Here is a 17,533-nt window from a genome sequence, read left to right as displayed (position 1 = left end):
CCCCCCCCCCCATGCATCCCTGCACGGCCACAAGGCTGGGAGGGCTCTCCTCACTCCTGGCCCCTCAAGCTGCCCCCACCCGGGGCTTCTGTGTGAAGTCAGTCCAGGGCCCTTGCCAGAGGTCTCCTGTTGGGGTGCAGGGTCTTGTCGGGGTTCCCTCCCCACTGTGACTTGGGAGAAGGAGAGCCTGCCGGATCAGGCCAGAGGCCCGTCCAGTCCCACATTGTGCTCTTGCTGCGGCTGAACCGTTGCCTGTGGGAATCCCACAAGAGCCCTGTTTACTCCCGTGGCCAAGGGTTCAAGCCACCCCAAGGCTGCCCCTCTGCTCTAACTGGAAGGTGCAGGCAGTGTCAAAGCCCCAGAGCTTCCCTGCAGACCCTCTCAGCCGGCCGGCTCCAGCCCCCTACAGCCTGAGAGTCAGGCCAGAGAGCTCACCTAGCCTTGGCTTCCCTGCCCACAGGAGCACCCAGGGGCAGCTGGGCATGAGGGAAGAAGCACTACCAGCCCAGCTGGCACTCATGGAGAGCTAGGCTCCTCAGTGGGGCTGAGCAAGAGGGGAGTGGCCTCCCTCGCCCTGCCTGGGGTGTTCCCATCCTCACCAGCCCCCCCCCTGCCCCACCCCTAGGGCAATTGCTCCAGCCCCATCCCATCCTGCAAAGGCTCTCCCTTCTTGGGCTCCTGGGCCGGGTGGCTTCTCCTTGGAGGGAGCCAGGATCATGCTGGGAGCTTAGATTACATTTAAATTGCCATTTGCATTTTCCAATCAATACGCGACTTTACAATTAAGTTTGGTGTTAAAATTCTTAGCGAAAAGTGAGTGGAAGGGAGATTTGTGGAGTAAACGAGTCCTGTGGGGGCCATTGCAGCTCCCTGCTTCATTACCCGGCATATTGCTGCTGTTGTTGCTGCTGCCGCCGCCTCCTCCTCCTCTTCCAGCCTCAGTCTAGCAGCCTGGCTTGGCTGGGGGGGGGAGGGAGAGATGTGTGCATGGGGGGGGGGGGAGGAAGGCGGCCTGCCCCATCATGGGAGACCCCTTTCCCCCGGTGGGGACACACTGGTTGGGGGAGAGGGGTGGCTTGGATGGAGGGGGTGGGCAGTGCCCTTTATTGGTCGAAAGCATCTCCTGTGTTTTTTTTTGGGGGGGGGGCTGCCTGCCTGCCTCCTGGCCTGGTTCATTTTGTCCCCAAACCCGTTCTGCCTTGTGACCTTGGACACTCTTGATTAGACTGGAGTCTGTTGTGGTGCAGAAACCAGACCTTCCCCACCACCCCCCAGGAATGCTTGCGTGGCCCCCCCTCGCTCTCTCAGCTGGAGAAGGGGGCGTCCCAACATGACTTCCCTTCAAGCCCCTGCAGGGTGGTGGGTGTCATTTTTCTGCACTTGCCAGCAGTAGTGGGGGGTTTGTTTTGCTCCTTGGGGGCAAAGGAGATGTGGGGGGGACCTGAGGAGGGGAGGTTCTCGGCTGACCAGAAGAAACTTGGCCTCCTCCTGCGCCATCAACAGCCGCAAGGTGGTCCAAGGTTGGCTTGAGAAGAAGGAGGTGTCCCTGGTGCAGGAGGAGGGGAGAAAGGCTGTGTCCTTCTGAGGGGGCTCTTGCCCTGGGGCCCTGCTTGCTTACGGGCTTCCCATTGGGGCCCCTGGTTGGCCCCTGTGGGACTAGGTGGGCCTGATGGAGCAGGGCTGTTCTTGTGTCCTTCAAGGTGGGGGAGGAGGAGGGTCTGCCTGTTTGGGGAAGGAGGAGGGCGAGAGCGGAGGAGGCGTGGTAGGTGGGTGGAGGGGCTTTTTTCTGGACTCCTCCTGCCTTCAGCGGCAGCAGCAGCAGCAGCAGCCCAGGTCTGCCTCTGGCCTGCCTAGCCTTGGTCTCTTGGCTGTCCACCTTTGCCTTCCCTCCCAGTTGCCTGGGGAAGGACTGGGCGAGAGGCTTCCTTGGTTATGGTCAGCCCAGCCAGGGCTATGCATCCACGGGGCCTCCTTGGGCTGTTGGGACCCTGAGCTCAGCCCCTGCCAAGTGCCCGTGGTCTCCTTGCAGGGTTTGGCCAGCTCAGCCTTGACCTCTGGCCCCAGGAAAGGGCAGCAGAGGGAGCTACGGGCACAGCCAGGGGGAAAGGAGGCACCCCCTGCAGACACTGGGCAGGGCACCCCCTAGGCTCGCTGGTGTGCTGGGCCTCCACCCCTGGCCCTGCCAGCCCCTCGGAGCCTGCTGGGCCTGGGGGGCTGATTTGTCCCCCCTGCAGTCCCCAGTTTGGCCTCTGACTCTTTCAGGTGTGGGGCAGGGGAAGATTGCAGAAGGGGGCTCAGCCCTTGTCTCCACGGAGACCCAGCCCCTTTCGCCCTTTGGCTTCCAGGAATGTCCGTTTTGCTTGGGAACACTTTGCATTCTCCTTTTCCTATGCTTCCAATTGGATTCCTGAAACATGAACCATGTTTTTTTTTCTTTTTACTGCCCATGTTTGGGCCCCATGTCAATTGCGCAATGGAGAAACTGAGGCAGGGCAAGCTTGGCTTCTGGGCAGCCCTGAACTTTTCCACGGAAGGGACTGCGCTCTCGGGGTGGGGGTGGGGGTGTTGCGCCCGGGCGCTGTGTGTACAAGGCACAGTCTCTGCGGGAGAGGGGAACCCCTTCTGTGCGTGGGGTGCGCTGCCGATGGGGCTGGGCAGAGGGGCTGTGGCCTGGCTGCCCTGCCTTAGTCGTGGGGACCATCTTCACTGCCCCTGCGTCTTCCTCGGCTCTGGGCTGCCCTCTGGAGATCACAGGCAGGAAGGCCGAATCCTGGCGGGAGATGCAATTTAGCTCTTGGGGTACGCTTGGGGAGGGCAGGAGATTTCTGCCTCCGTGTCTTGGCTTCTTGAGGCTGGGCTGTCTTCACAGAAGCAGTGGGGGCGCCTGGTCTGGGCACTGGGCACCCCCTCACCATGCAGGAAAACACAGTCTGGGTGGGGCAGGGGGCATTTGGGCAAGAGGCCTCCCGCCTTTGTACTGACCCGGCGCTGAGGCAAGAGGCCTTGTTCCCCCTCAAGGCAGCATGAGAACTGTCGGGACTGGATCTGCCCATGCCCGAGGGCCCCTTTGTTGTCCCAAGAGGTGGAGCATCCCAGGTCCCTAGGTGGGGGGGGGGTGCCAGAGGGGCCCAGGTAGCCTGGGATCAGAGAGCTTATGAGGGAAGAAGGAGCCACCACAGTTGGGGCCTCCGACTGGGCGCCCCTGTGGCTAGAGGGGGCTGCCGAGCAGAATCCCTTTAACACCTCCCCGCTCTGTGACCCCCCCCCCAGGGCGTCCTCCTGAAGCGCAGCAGCAAATCCCTCAACAAGGAGTGGAAGAAGAAGTACGTGACCTTGTGTGACAACGGAGTCCTGACTTACCACCCCAGCCTGCATGTGAGTCCCGTCCGCCAGGGAGAGCCGCGGGGTCCCAGGCGGGCCTGGCCTGTGATTAAGGGGCTGGGCTGGGAGGGGGGGCTGCTGCGTGGCTGCTCAGCTCTTTGTCACCAGTGCCAAGAGGAGAAGGGGGGGGGGACATGTGTGTGGCGGCCGCCCCATCCGTCTCTGTCACTTCCCCGCTGGGGCACTAATGGCTTCTTCCCCGTCTTCTTCCTGCGCTCTCTCTCTCTCTTGAGCACAGTTTGCTGCTGAGATGAAGAACCACCACGGACACAGAGGAACCTGTGGCGCCTCGTCCCAAGGCGTGGCTCCCTTGGGCAGGGAGTGGGGGAGAGGGTGGCACTTTCTGGGCGGCCTGGCTCCTGAGGGCCCTGGGCAACCACAGCTTGGGCCCTGAAGAGTGTGACGTCCTCCTGTCCCTCCCTCTTCCCCTTTCCCCACCCAGCAGTCATGCAGGGGACCCTGGTCTTCCGCAGCTGGCTGGGCCAGTGACAAGCCCTCCGCTGTGAGGCCACAGAACGTCCAGGATGCATGAGAGCATGGGCCGCATGTGGCCTGCCTGGAATTTGGCTTCCTGATCTCCCTTGTTCTCCCTTCCAAAGAAGGGAGCCAGGTTCTAGATCAGGCATCCCCAGACTGCAGCCCTCCAGATGTTTTGGCCTACAACTCCCATGATCCCTAGCTAACAGGACCAGTGGTTGGGGAAGATGGGTAATTGTAGTCCAAAACATCTGGAGTTTGGGGGTGCCTGGTCTAGATCTCAAAGCTGCAAAGCAAAATTTGTCCTTGTGCACGGAACGCTAGTGGAAGTCGCTCCGGAAGACGGGTCTCTCCTCTTTGCTCCCCCTTCCTCCATAACTCCCACCAGGCTTCCTTCTCTCGTCAGCTGACCAGAATACTCTGGATTCCACGGCAGACAAAGAAATATAGCCCCCCCCCCACTCCCTAAATCAAATGCTCAAGGGCATCAAATCTGGAGAGCAGGGAAACCGTTCTGCCAAACACGGCTCTCAAGCCCAGAGGGAAAGTGGCAGGGGCAGAGCAAGCGTCCCGGACTTTCTGGGGACGGGTTGTTTCACAACTTTTCTGGGTGGGGGTAGGGAGGGGGCTGTGGCTGTTGCAACCAAGGGGGCACCGGCACCCTCCCCACTGCTTCAGGGGGTGCCTCGTCAGGCAGACTCCCTGCTTCCAGCCACCCAGGGGGGTCACCCGGCCTGGGCTCCCTCTGCCTCGGCTGGGCTCCCCTCGGGCACCGGAGCATCTCTCCACGCACAGCTCCTGCCTCTCTGCCCTTCCTTCCTTCCTTCCCTCCCTCTCTCTCTCCCCCCCTCTCCCCCCCACCCTGCACGGAGGAGGCGCCTCCCATTCTGCAGCCATTGAAGCCATTCACACAATCACCTTCTGTTAATTCTATCTGCAACATCAATTAAATTGTTTGTAGAAGCTAATTGAATGTGGCTTAATCACACATCTTAATAGCTTTCCACGCTTTGAACTCGTTGTTAATTCCAGTAATAAAATGAAATGAGAGAACTGGCTGGGTAATTAGCGAGGAGGCTTGGGAAGGAATTGCTGTTTTATGGCAGGCAATAAATGCGGTGCGTTGGTGACCGCGGAGCTGCTCTCCGGCAGGCAGGCAGCCCAGCTAGCGCCAGGACGCAGTTCTGCTGAGGCAGGGGAAATCCTTGGGCTCCTGGGGGTCCCTGCGCTGGGCGGGCGCCACTGGAGGCAGAGGCCGTGGGGCGGAGCAGGGAGGCCTTTGGGCACACCTGCAGGGGGAGGCCTGTGTCTTGGGGCCACCTCTATCTCCTCCGCCTCGCCTGAGTCTCAAGGTGCCGCTGACTCTGCCTAAGCTGCTTGGTGACCTCCTTGGGAACTGGAGCGGACCCATCCTGCCTCCCCTTTGGATGCGAAGTTCCTGCCCCCCTACACTCCTTGCCTTGTGCTGGGGACTGAGAGGGCACATGGGGACACAGCGCTGGGGGAAGATCCCCCTCCCTCTTCCAGCACCGCTTCTTTGGTCCGACCTTAGAAGATGCTTGGGAATGGGGGAGGGGTGGAGGAGGAAGAGGAAGAGCAAGCCAGAGACTCAGAGGAGGGAGGAGGGAGCTCCATCAGCAAGTGCTGCGGTGGGGGCCAGAGTCGCAGCCCATTCCTGGTTCCTGTGGCCAGATGGCATGGGAAGAAGGGGACTCTCTCTCCCATTTCTGTGTTCACACATGGCTCCTAAGGGTATCCACAGACACTCCCTTTCACCCGAGGAGGAATGGGGGGCTATTGCAGGAGCAGCCCAGGGACCAGCCGCCATTGGGCAAAGGGTTCTTCCCATGGTCCTGGGCGTTGCCCGGTTATTGGGCCATGAACATTGCTCCCCCTGCACTCCCTTGTGGTTGTGGTGGGGAGAGAAAGGCCCCTTCAAGATGGGGGGGGAGGCAACCTGAGTAGGGGGGGGCAGCTGCCAGCCAGACCCGATGGTGCGAGAGAGGACTGAGCCCCCTTCTTCTGCCCCCCCTCCCAGGACTACATGCAGAACATCCACGGGAAGGAGATTGACCTGCTGAGGACAACGGTCAAGGTGCCCGGCAAGAGGCTTCCCCGGGCCACGACCACCGCTGCCCCCAGCGCCAGCCCCAAAACCAATGGGCTGGCCAAGGAGAGGAGCAGCATCCAGTTCCCCGGGGGCTCCAGTAAGTGGGGCGCGTTTGCTATGGGGCAAGGCTAGGGGTGGGCAGGGGGAGCGTGGCCTTGGGCGGTCGTGAAATGCTGTGGGGCTGGCATGTGGGAGCCAAAAGCACAAAGACCGGGGGGTGGGGGGCTGGTGCAGTCAGAGGCCCCCAGGAGAGGCTGCCTGCCCTTTGCCCAAACCTCCGGCACAGGAGCCTGGCAGAGACTCCTGCTTCCTGCCAGTGGGCAGACCTCCCTTCCCTTGATCTGCAGCCTCTCTTGGGTGCCCTCTGCCTGCCTGCCCCTGCCTGCTGTGTGCCTGCATGAGGACGGGCCACAGGGCTACAGGCTGGCCCCTGTCTCTCTCCCCCTCCCCACCCCACCCCCTGGCAGGAGGACGGCTGCCGCTGCCCAACTTTGGAGCGCTTGACTTCGCCGCAGCTCAAATGTTCCTCTAATGGAATGTAGATGGAGTGATGGAGGGAAGGGAGAAGATGAGCAAAGTGCCGGCTCTATTAACGTTTTTCAGTGTCTAATTAAATGCAAATAACTAGCATTAAAGCCCCATTACGGCTGAGCATCCAAGCCCTCCAAAGTTGGGAAGTTTGCAAAGTGGGGGCTTTGTTTCTTGGGCGAAGGCAGCCGTTGCCTGCAGGTGGGTGGGTGGGTGGGGGGTGGACAGAGTGTGCCGGCAAGGAGCGTTTTTCCCTGGCTCGGGGCGCCTGCCCAGCTCTGCCCGCCTTCCTTGCCAGCCCTGCTGAACCTCTCCCTTCAGTCTGGCGAGTTGGAGGCTGGGGAGCTTCTGTTAGGTGCCAAGAAATCTGGTGTTCTGACCGAGGGGTGAGGCCAGGCTCTTAATGGGTGGCAAGGGAATGGGAGTCCCCTCTGGCCCTTTGGAAGGCCCACTGGCCGCTGGTGGCTGAATCTTCTCGAGAACTGGAGAGATCCCACAAAAGCTGCAGCCGCAACAAATCTCCTTGTTGTTTGGCATTCCTGGCTCCGGCTCCCTCCAGCTGGCTTTCTGGGAGGCCCGCTCAATGCTGCAGCTTGGAGCCAGATCCTGGCCAGCCTCACGTGCCCTGCTCAAGATGGGGTGGGGGTGGGCCCCCAGGCAGCCTCTTGCATGCCCTGCCCTTGCCTGGCGCTGCTGCTGCTGCTGCTGAACATTGGAGTGCCCGTTGCTGTGCAGAGTCTGGGCCACAATGTTCCCACCCAGGCAGGGCAAAGGGGGCGGCGGCATGCAGATGGGCACTGGGGGCACAGGAAGAGGAGACCTTGGTGTATCTGGAAGGGAGTCGGTGGAATGGAAGAGTGGAAGGGTGTGTTTCCTCCTGTGGGAAGGGGTCGGGAGGCCTGCCCAGGCTCCATGAGGGGTCTGCTCCTCACCTAGCCTGGTGCTCGTCTGGAATTCTGCTCTGGGTTCAAGAGGAAGGAGAGGTTTTGGCATTGGGGGTGGGGGGACTGTGTGCATTCGGACTGCGGGGCTTGCTTTGCCCTTTGGTCCCTGGCGCAGAGGAGGGGCCGTCATTGGTGCGCGTGGGGTGACTGGTTGGCTTGATTGTTCCCCTCTTAAGCGCGCATGGCTGGCATGTGCTCTGCCCTTCGCCCCGGCCAGCCACGTGCCCTGCCCCCCCGTCCCCCCGCACCGCACCGCAGGGGCAGAGAGTGCGATTGGCTCCCCCAAGCCCGGTTGCTTTGCCTGCTGTGATCATGTCACGTCGGGCTCTGTCGATGTTAACATCTCATTATCTTTGTTACTGTAATTACATTATCCGCTGCTTTATGCAGAATTATTCTCCAAGGACTAATTGATGGATCCATGTTTAATTCATTAATCATTAGCATCAAATTCGACAATTACAGTGCACACTGATTGTGGAATTTCAAATGTAATGAGGGAAGAATTAACAAAGAAAAGGGGAACCTGTTTGGCTGCTGCTCCGCTGCTCACTACGGGGGTGATGACATTGAGGCGGGGGGGGGGGGCGCTGGGCAGTGGAGCAGCACCGGCCTTTGGTGGGGGGGAGGCAGGCAGAGAGAAGGCCCCTCCCTCACCTCTTTAAGCAGGGGGCTCTGGACTCCCCTGCCCTGGGAAGGGGTCTCTTCTGTGCCCCCCCCCAGCCAAGGCTGAGAGGCCTCAGGCGCAAGGTGTCCCTCATTTGGCAGGACTGCAAAGCCAGTTCCTCTCGTGGCAGAAATGTCAAGGTGGCCCCTCCCTGGAGCTTGGCAGGCCCCTGTTCTCTGTCCAGGCAGCCCTGGTCTTCCCTGCACATCACCGTTGCTGCTTACAGTGGGGGGGGGAGGGAAGTATTTGATCCCCTGCTAAATTTGCCCGTTTGCCCTCTGACGAAGAAATGACCAGTCCATAATTTTAAAGGTAGGTTTATTGCAGCTGTGAGAGACAGAATAACAACAGGGAAAACCCCAGAAACCCAGAAGACAAAAGTCAGAGATTGATGTGCATTAAAAGGTAAAGGTAAAGGGACCCCTGACCATTAGGTCCAGTCGTGACCGACTCTGGGGTTGCGCGCTCATCTCGCATTATTGGCCGAGGGAGCCGGCGTATAGCTTCCAGGTCATGTGGCCAGCATGACAAAGCCGCTTCTGGCAAACCAGAGCAGCACATGGAAACGCCGTTTACCTTCCCGCTGTAGCGGTTCCTATTTATCTACTTGCATTTTGATATGCTTTCGAACTGCTAGGTTGGCAGGAGCTGGGACCAAGCAACGGGAGCTCACCCCGTCACAGGGATTCGAACCGCCGACCTTCTGATCAGCAAGCCCTAGGCTCCGTGGTTTAACCCACAGCGCCACCTGGGTCCCAGAAAAACCCCAGAAACCCAGAAGACAAAAGTCAGAGATTGATGTGCATTATAAGGAGTGAAATAAGTATTTGATCCCTTTGCAAAAGATGACTTAGTACTTGGTGGCAATTAGACATTTCTTGTAGGTGGCCACCGGGTTTGCACACATCTCAGGAGGCATTTTGTCCCATTCCTCTTTGCAGAACCCCTCCAAGTCAGTAGGATTTCGAGGCTGATGTGTAGCTACTCGAACCTTCAGCTCCCTCCACAGATTTCCAATGGGATTAAGGTCTGGAGACTGGCTAGGCCACTCCAGGACCTTAATGTGCTTCTTCTTGAGCCACTCCTTTGTTGCCTTGGCCATGTGCTGGAATACCCATCCTCGACCCATTTTCAATGCCCTGGCTGAGGGAAGGAGGTGCTCACCCAAGATTTGACGATACATGGTCCCGTCCATCATCCCTTCCATGCGGTGAAGGTGTCCTTAGCAGAAAAACACCCCCAAAGCGTAATATGTCCCCCTCCATGTTTGACGGTGGGGATGGTGTTCTTGGGGTCGTAGGCAGCATTCCTCCTCCTCCTCCAAACACAGCGAGTTGAGTTGATGCCAAAGAGCTCGATTTTGGTCTCATCTGACCACAACACTTTCACCCAGTTCTCCTCTGGGTCATTCAGATGTGCATTGGTAAACTGCAGATGGGCCTGTACATGTGCTGTCTTGAGCAAGGGGACCTTGCGGGCTCTGCAAGATATCAGTCCTTCACGGCGTAGTGTGTTACCAGCTGTTTTCATGGTGACTATGGTCCCAGCTGCCCTGAGATCATTGACATGTTCCCCCCGTGTAGTTCTGGGCTGCTTCATCACCGTTCTCCTGATCATTGCAACTCCACGAGATGAGATCTTGCATGGAGCCCCAGACCGAGGGAGGCTGACAGTTATTTTGTGCTTCTTCCATCTGCAAATTATTGCACCAACTGTGGTCACCTTCTCACCAAGCTGCTTGGCAATAGTCTTGTAGCCCAGACCAGCCTTGTGCAGGTCTACAGTCTTGTCCCTGACATCCTTGGACAGCTTTTTGGTCTTGGTCAGGGTGGCTACTTTGGAATCTGCTGGATTGATTGCTTCTCTCGACAGGTGCCTTTTGTACAGGTACTGTAACGAGCTGAGATTACAGGTAAGACCTCTCCCTTACAGCAGGTGCTTCTAATCTCAGCTTGTTACATACAGTGAAGATACCAGGTAGCCTGACATCTGGCTGGTTGATAGGGGATCAAATACTTATTTCACTCATTATAATGCACATCAATCTCCGACTTTTGTCTTCTGGGTTTCTGGGGTTTTTCCTGTTGTTATTCTGTCTCTCACAGCTGCAATAAACCTACCTTTAAAATTATGGACTGGTCATTTCTTCATCAGAGGGCAAACGGGCAAATTTAGCAGGGGATCAAATACTTTTTCCCCTCACTGTACTTAAATGCTCCAGTAGCTGTGGCCTTCCTACCCCCCTCCATAAAGTTTCTTGTGTTGAAATCTATCAGAAATGCAAATAAACAACAACAACAACAACAACAACAATGAATTTTGACCAAAAATGGAAGAAGCATGCAATCCTCATCATTTTCGCTGAACCTTTTTTAAAAAAAAAATTAATACCTTTATTAAACATAAAACAAATTCATTTTCGCTAAACCTAACCATACTTTATTTCTAAAGGTTTTTTAATTTATTAAATTTCTGTACCACTCTTCATCCAAAGATCACAGGGTGGTTTACAGTATAAAAACACAAAAATATGTGCCATAATAACAAAAACAATAACAACACACACGGGGTGGGGGTGGGGGGTGGAGTCTAAAAGGCCATAGATGGTTTAATTGCAGACTGTATAATCTTGTAGAAAGTTGCCTTTTAAGTTTGAAGGCTCGGAGAATAAAACAGCTCCTTGTGTCTCGTAATTGGTCATGAGCAGCCTTTAGCTCTTCGGCTGAACTTCATGCCGTCTTCCCCATCCTTGCACCTTCCAGACTACAACTCCCATCAGCCCAATGGCTACATGACGCTGAGGCTGATGGGAGTTGCGGTTCAAAGCACTTGGAGAGCACCAGAACGGCAAAGGCTTCTCTAGGGCATTGAGGAAGACTCCCTGGAAGGGGGGGGGGACTGTGCTCCCCACCCCCAGCACCCTCTGCAGCAGGTGCCACCCCCCACTGTGGTCACTCAGGTGTATCTCTTTTACATCTTACCCCCCACAGTCCCCTTTCTCTCCTCTGAATCCATGCCTGGAAGATCCATGGATCCTTTGATGTTTTGTAAAATGGATTGATCGTTTTTATTTGATTTTGCAAATATAATTTTATAACAGTCCAAATACACATCCCTATGTAGAGATTGCACTGAATCTCGAGACCCCCCCCCATCCCCTTCATGGGTCCTATTCTTAACATGTAAAACTGCATATTATTCTGTAATCCATCCATCCCTATTATCCATAGTAAAATAAAAAAATTCCTTCAGTAGCACCTTAAAGACCAACTAAGTTTATATTTTGGTATGAGCTTTCGTGTGCATGCACACTAGTGTTTGTTACATTACAAACGAGGTTAAAATCCTGCTCATGTTTTCATCTGCTTTCTACGGTCTCCTAAATAGATTATACCCCCCATTAATTTTAAAAGTTTTTGTCCTCTTGGTTCCTGAGCTTTCGAGTCCACTTTGCCATTTCGGCATAGTCCATCAGCTTGGTTTGCCCCTCCTCTCTGGTCGGGACTCTTTCTTCTGTCCATCCCTGCGTGTGTTTTGTAAAATTGAAAAACAGCTCAGAGAGGTGGGATGCCAAAGGCAATGAGGCAGCAGTTCTGATTTAGAAGGTTGGGGAGCGGCTGTTCAGCCATTCCCCTTCACTTGTCTAAATTTCCCATGCCCTCGTGCCCGGTACTGGGAACAGGCACCCGTTTTCTGCCTAGGCCCTGATTGCCATGGCGGGGGGGGGGGTTCAGTCATGAAAAGAAGCTTAGGAGATAAAATGTGTTTCTTCCCCCAGCACCCAGCATCCCACACACACACACACACACACACACACACACACACACACCTGCTTCTTTTTAAAGTTTTATTTTTGCTTTAAGAATTCAGGTGGTGATCTGAGCATGGAGCTGGCACACCTTGGCCGGGCCCTCGGCTTTGTTCCCAGAGGTCTTGGCAAGCCTTCCCCCATCCTCCGGTGAGCGGAGGGGGCCTGAGTCCGGGAGGCAAAAATTGATTGTTAAAAACAAAAACCTCAAAGTGGTTGACAAAGGATAAAAGAAGAAAATCAAGATGAAATTACAGCTGTACTTTAAAGCGTGCAAAAGTTAAAATACTAAAACAGATTAAAACCTTCCGCATGTCTTCCTTCCAGCACCTGCCCTCAGAGGGCTGCTTCTTCGGTCACCAAGAGCAATCTCCTCACAAAATACCACTCCCTAACAGTAACCCCCCCCCCATGCTCTTTATTCTGAAAGTCTCCATTTTTAGTTGTTTCTTCTTCTTTTTTATTTCGTAAAATTGCACACTGCCTGATTGTGGTTTGCAAAAGCATAAAATGAGAATACCAGGATAACATTTCAGTAGTTTAAGACACACACAAAATTAAAATACTAAAACGAGTTAAGATTCACAGCAACTTTCTAAGCATCTGGGAAGACTGGTTTAAGCAATAATATTTTTAGCTGGCTCTGTGAAAGGTCCAGTGAAGGCGGCCTGCTTGATGTCAAGAGGCAGGGAGTTCCACAGTGTAGCTCTGGAATCATTGAGTTCTTGCCAATGTGGAATGTCTATTATGGGGTGCCCGGGCTGGTGCCAGTTTTACGGATGGAGGGGGCACAGGTCAAGTAAACAAAGGTGGGGGTCCAGGTCCCCCCCTCCTGCCCCTGGGGCCTTTTCCTCTCGACTCTCAACAGGCTTTGCCAGCTGCAGAAATTGGTCTTTACCACCACTGCTGGCCAACCTAGCAATTCGAAAGCACGTCAGAGTGCAGGTAGATAAATAGGTACCGCTACAGCGGGAAACTAAACGGCGTTTCCGTGTGCTGCTCTGGTTTGCCAGAAGCGGCTTAGTCATGCTGGCCACATGACCCGGAAGCTGTACACCGGCTCCCTTGGCCAAAAACGCGAGATGAGCGCCGCAACCCCAGAGTCAGTCACGACTGGACCTAATGGTCAGGGGTCCCTTTACCTTTACCACTGTTCACCTGTTAGGGCTTTAGACAAATGCGCTTCTTGCTTTATGTGTTTTCATTTTCATTATGTGTTTTCATTTTCACCTTGAGACTGTGGTTTGGGAGGCAATGAATGAATCGACATCCGTGCTAGCACTGCTCCTGCCTTAGGAGGGAGGCGTCTGGCCTGTGGAGGAGGCGAGGGAGCTCAGGCTCTGCCATGCTCCGTTCCCAGAGCATTTCCCTCTTAAAAGGTCTCTGGCAGCAATGTCAGGGAAATTTCAGGGGGTGTTGGCCAGACTGGGTTGGGTGGTCCCTCGGGGGGGGGGGCGTTTTGGTAGAAGGCAGCCCCCTGCGCTCTCCTGCCTCATGTTTTAGCTGAGGAACAACTTGAACATTTTATGCAAAGTGAGCGTCACAGGATAAGAGAGAACACTGTGTCCTGTTAAGCGGCTCCTGTCCCTCCGGATCCTGCACAGCTTTGAAAGCTAAGCCCCTGAGCCCCACAAGGCTGGGCTTTTTTGGAGGAGGGGTTTCGTGTGTGTGTGTGTGTGTGTGTGTGTGTTTGCTTGCTTGCTTGCTTGCTTTCCTCCAAGGAGCTCAAGGTGAGCTGGTCCCCCCAGCTGCCTCCTGCTCAGACAGAGCCAGCGCAGGTGTGCCCGTTTCTGCCAGAGAGCCCGTCTAAAGGGAGCGAGAGCCATCAGCTGGCTTGATGTGTGTCAGCAGTTATCGGGATCTGTCCCTGTGAGCAGTCCTAGAACCAGTAGGGTAGAGTTGGAAGGGACCCCAAGTGTCATCTAGTCTGACCCCCTGCGATGCAGCTAAAGCATCTCTGTCGGGTGGCCAGCCAAATTCCGCTTAAAACCCGCCAAGCAAGGAGAGCCCGCTACCTTCCAAGGTTGTCCGTCCCACCGGCAAGCAGCTCTTACCCTCAGGGAGCTTTCTCTGAGGTTTAGTCGGAATCTCTTGTCCTTTGAATCCAGGGCCTCTCCCTCAGCAAGCACCCCCCCCCGTCCTGCCAGCTGAGCCTGGCATCTAGCTGCTCCCTTCCCAGCACCCAGATCTGTGCTGATGGGCCTGACACTCAGGGCTGCTCCAGTGCCTCCTCGCCTGCCTGCCCGCCTGCCATGCTGTTTCCAGCTGCACAGCTCTGTGAAATAGCTTTCCGAGGTGTCTCTCTGCTCAAGCTCCCTCCTTGCCTTCCTCCTGACTCCCCAGAGCCTTGCAAGAGAAGGCCTCCCCTCCGCTCTTGGCCCTCAGCCGCACAGAACGATGGCAAAAGGACCCTCGGGTGCCTTGGGCAGTGGGCTGGAGCCTGCCAGTTTCCTAGCGGGCAAACTCTGGGCGGCGGGTTGGTGGGGTCCCGAGTTTCCTGCGTCCGCTGTGGGACCTTTTCTGTCTCTCATCCATCAGGCCTCATGGCGCAACAGGCAGGGTGGGGTGGAGCCTGGCAAGGCGTTCCATGGAATGCTTGGCTGTTTTGCCACAGGCACATGGAGCTGGCCGTTCCTGCCCTTGTTGGCTGCTCCTCCCAAATGCACCGTCGGCAAAGCCCAGCCCAGAGGGGGTGCAGTGAGCTGTCCTTCCAGGGGGCCTCCACCTGCCCCCCATGCCAACACACACACACACACACTCCAGGCCCACTCTTGAAGGGGAAGGCAGAGACTTGATTCCCCATCAACGCAAATGGACTTGCATGCTTTGAACCGGCACAGCGAGTGGCTGGCTGGATGAAAGCAGCAAACTAATGGGGGGGGCGTTGTGTGGCCCATTGTGCACTTTCTCCAGAATTCCTCACTTGAAACCCAAACAGGCTCTGCCCCTGTGAGTCCTCTGAGCCCCCCTTGGACCTCCACCTGAGGACTGTGCTGGGCCTGTTTTCCGCAGCATTGCAGAATGAGCTTGTGGCTGGGTGGGCACCTGTGCCCCCTTCGCTTTCCTCCTGCTGCCGCCTGATGGGGCAATTTCAGCCTCCAGCTTCCTTCCTTCCTTCCTTCCTTCCTTCCTTCCTTCCTTCCTTCCTTCCTTCCTTCCTTCCTTCCTTCCTTCCTTCTGCCCAAACCCCTCTGCTCCTTCTGGCTTGCCTGGCACATTCCAGCTCCCAAGGACCAGGAACCTTCAGGGGGAAAGCTGCCACCAGGAACACAAGTTGCTCCCCTCCCTCCCAGGAGCCCCTCCTGAACCTGAATGTCTGGATCCACTCGGTCTGCCCGGGTCGTGGGTCCTGTAGCTTGGAAGTGTCTGAAATCTGCTGGGGTGCTTGTGTGAGGTGAGGGTATGGCCCATCGTGGCAGGCAGGTCAAGTGCATGCCTGGAGCTGATCCCAGGAGCCTGGCTGGTGCGGGGGTGGGGTGGGGGGGGCGCTGTTAACAATGGCTTGTTGGGGAGGCATCCTTGCCCGCAGGGCATTGGCCCTCCTTTTCTGTGCCCAGCACAAAACTTCAGCTAGCCAAGCTCATGTTCTGAGCCACACGCCCCTCCTCAAACCAGGTGTGTCGCAGGCGTTGGCTGTCTGGCATCTCAGGCGAGGGACACATTGGAGTGTCGTTCTAGTCCAGAGCAGTTTGGGGAGCTCTGCTTCTCAGCCGGTGGAGTTCACCCGAGCTCTTCACAAATCCCACACCAGGGTCCTTTTTTAAAAAAAATAAAGGAAAGACCACAAGGATGCTCATCTCAGGTAATTTGTGGACTTCCAAATTAGGAAGCTGAATGTGGGAAGATTCAGGGCAGATAAAAGAAAATCCTCCTTCGGGCAGCACAAAGTTAAACGATGGAACTTGCTCCCCCAGGAAGCCATGGTGGGCTCCCGCTTGGATGGCTGGAAAAGAGGATTGGACAGGAGGGCTCTTGGTGGCTCCTGGACACAATGGCCAGACTCTGACACCCCCCAGCTGGAGGGAGCAGTGCTTCTGGTTGCTGGAAGCTGCCTGCAGAAGGAGGGCTGATCTTGGGCTCACGTCCTGCTAGGCTGGAGGACCCCCTGGCCTGATCCAGCAGGCTTTTTCTTAAGTTTTTATGCCCCACCCTGAGTCACATCCCTCCTGAAAGACCTACATTGGCTCCCAGTACGTTTTCGAGCACAATTCAAAGTGTTGGTGCTGACCTTGAAAGCCCTAAACAGCCTTGGCCCAGTATACCTGAAGGAGCATCTCCACCCCCATCGTCCAGCCTGGACACTGAGGTCTAGCTCCGAGGGTCTTCTGGCGGTTCCTTCCCTGAGAGGTGACAGGGAACCAGGCAGAGGGTCTTCTCGGTAGCGGCACCCGCCCTGTGGAACACCCTCCCATCAGATGTCACAGAAATAAACAACTATCTGCCTTTTAGAAACCATCTGAAGGATTATTATTATTATCATCCATTCCTTTTGTGAAAACCCAGCCTGGCTCGCCTCCCAAACTCTCCCTGGCAGCTCCCCCTCCCTGCATAAAACTCGTGTGCCTGTTGAGCCAGTGGAATAAGACCTGGGGCTAGGATGGAAGTCAGGAGTGGGAGGCCGGGAGACGCCGGGTGGGCATTCCAGAGGGCCTGTGCCCACAATGCCATTGTTTTGCCCAGAGGCAGAAGGGTGGCTGGGGGGGGGAGTCAATATCTTGAGAAGGCTCCTCTCCTCCTCTTGCTCCTCCTGCTGCTTCTGGGCGCAGATGGAGGCCGGTCCAAGACATTTTGCCACCTGAGATGGACCCCGGAATGATGTCCTTCTCCCCACCAGGGAAGAAGGGGCGAGAGAAGTTCTATCTTAGGAACAAGGAGGGAAGGAAGATTGACGTTAGGATCATTCTGCCCCAGCCCTGGCTGGGGGGGGTCCCTTGACCATGGCTGCTTCTGCCTGCCACTCGCTGCTGCGGCCCCTCCCCTCCTGCCAGGGAAGGCAGCAAGAGAGATGGATCTGGCAGTCGGGAGCCGAGCACCAGCTAATTACCCTTCCGAGTATGTCTTGTAAATTAAGGGCTAATTAGAGGCAAAGTCAGTGTCATGGTTTTACACGTGTTTCTCAGGCGCTGAACCGCCAGGGGGAGGGGGAGCTCAGCGGAGCAGAGAGCAGGCGCCCTGTCACTCATCCCAGGGTGGGGGCAGGGGAGGGGGCCAGCAGAGCATCAAGGCTCCCCTCGGACCCCTCCCCCGCTTTACACCTGTCCTGGCAATGGTCAGGTTCGGGGCTTGCTCTCTGTCGCACAGAGATCAATAGGAGCACAAGTCCAGTGGCTGCTCTGGCCGGGTTTGGCTTGAGAGCAGCTGCCGTTGCTTGGAGCCCCAGCTGTGTGGGGTGGGCAGCAGGGGCTCGGGAGCTGCCTAGGCCCAGCCTCCCACCCACCCCCAGCTCCGAGATCCTAGAGGCATAGGTTGACAAAGCCCCAGGGCAGGCATACTGCACTCCTCTTTGAATTGTAGTGTTGCAAAGGGACCCCCAAGGAGCATCTAGTCCAACCTCCTGCAATGCAGAAATCACAGCCAACGCATCCCTGACAGGCGGCCATCCAACCTCTCTTTCAAAA

General features: G+C 56.3%; 1 protein-coding gene across 2 annotated transcripts in view; it reads left to right on the top strand.

Moving 5' to 3' along the window:
• AGAP3 (ArfGAP with GTPase domain, ankyrin repeat and PH domain 3) overlaps positions 1-17,533 on the top strand; it is a 108,996-nt gene that overhangs the window by 72,315 nt on the left and 19,148 nt on the right. For both annotated transcript variants that reach the window (XM_035130150.2, XM_035130149.2), the window contains exons 10-11: positions 3,271-3,375; positions 5,897-6,065. In XM_035130150.2, coding sequence (XP_034986041.2) covers positions 3,271-3,375; positions 5,897-6,065 — 274 coding nt within the window. The remainder of the gene's footprint in view (positions 1-3,270; positions 3,376-5,896; positions 6,066-17,533) is intronic.

This window comes from Zootoca vivipara, chromosome 12 (assembly GCF_963506605.1).
Source record: "Zootoca vivipara chromosome 12, rZooViv1.1, whole genome shotgun sequence".
In the NCBI taxonomy this organism is placed as follows: domain Eukaryota; kingdom Metazoa; phylum Chordata; class Lepidosauria; order Squamata; family Lacertidae; genus Zootoca; species Zootoca vivipara.
This window is presented reverse-complemented; position numbering and strand designations above follow the sequence as displayed.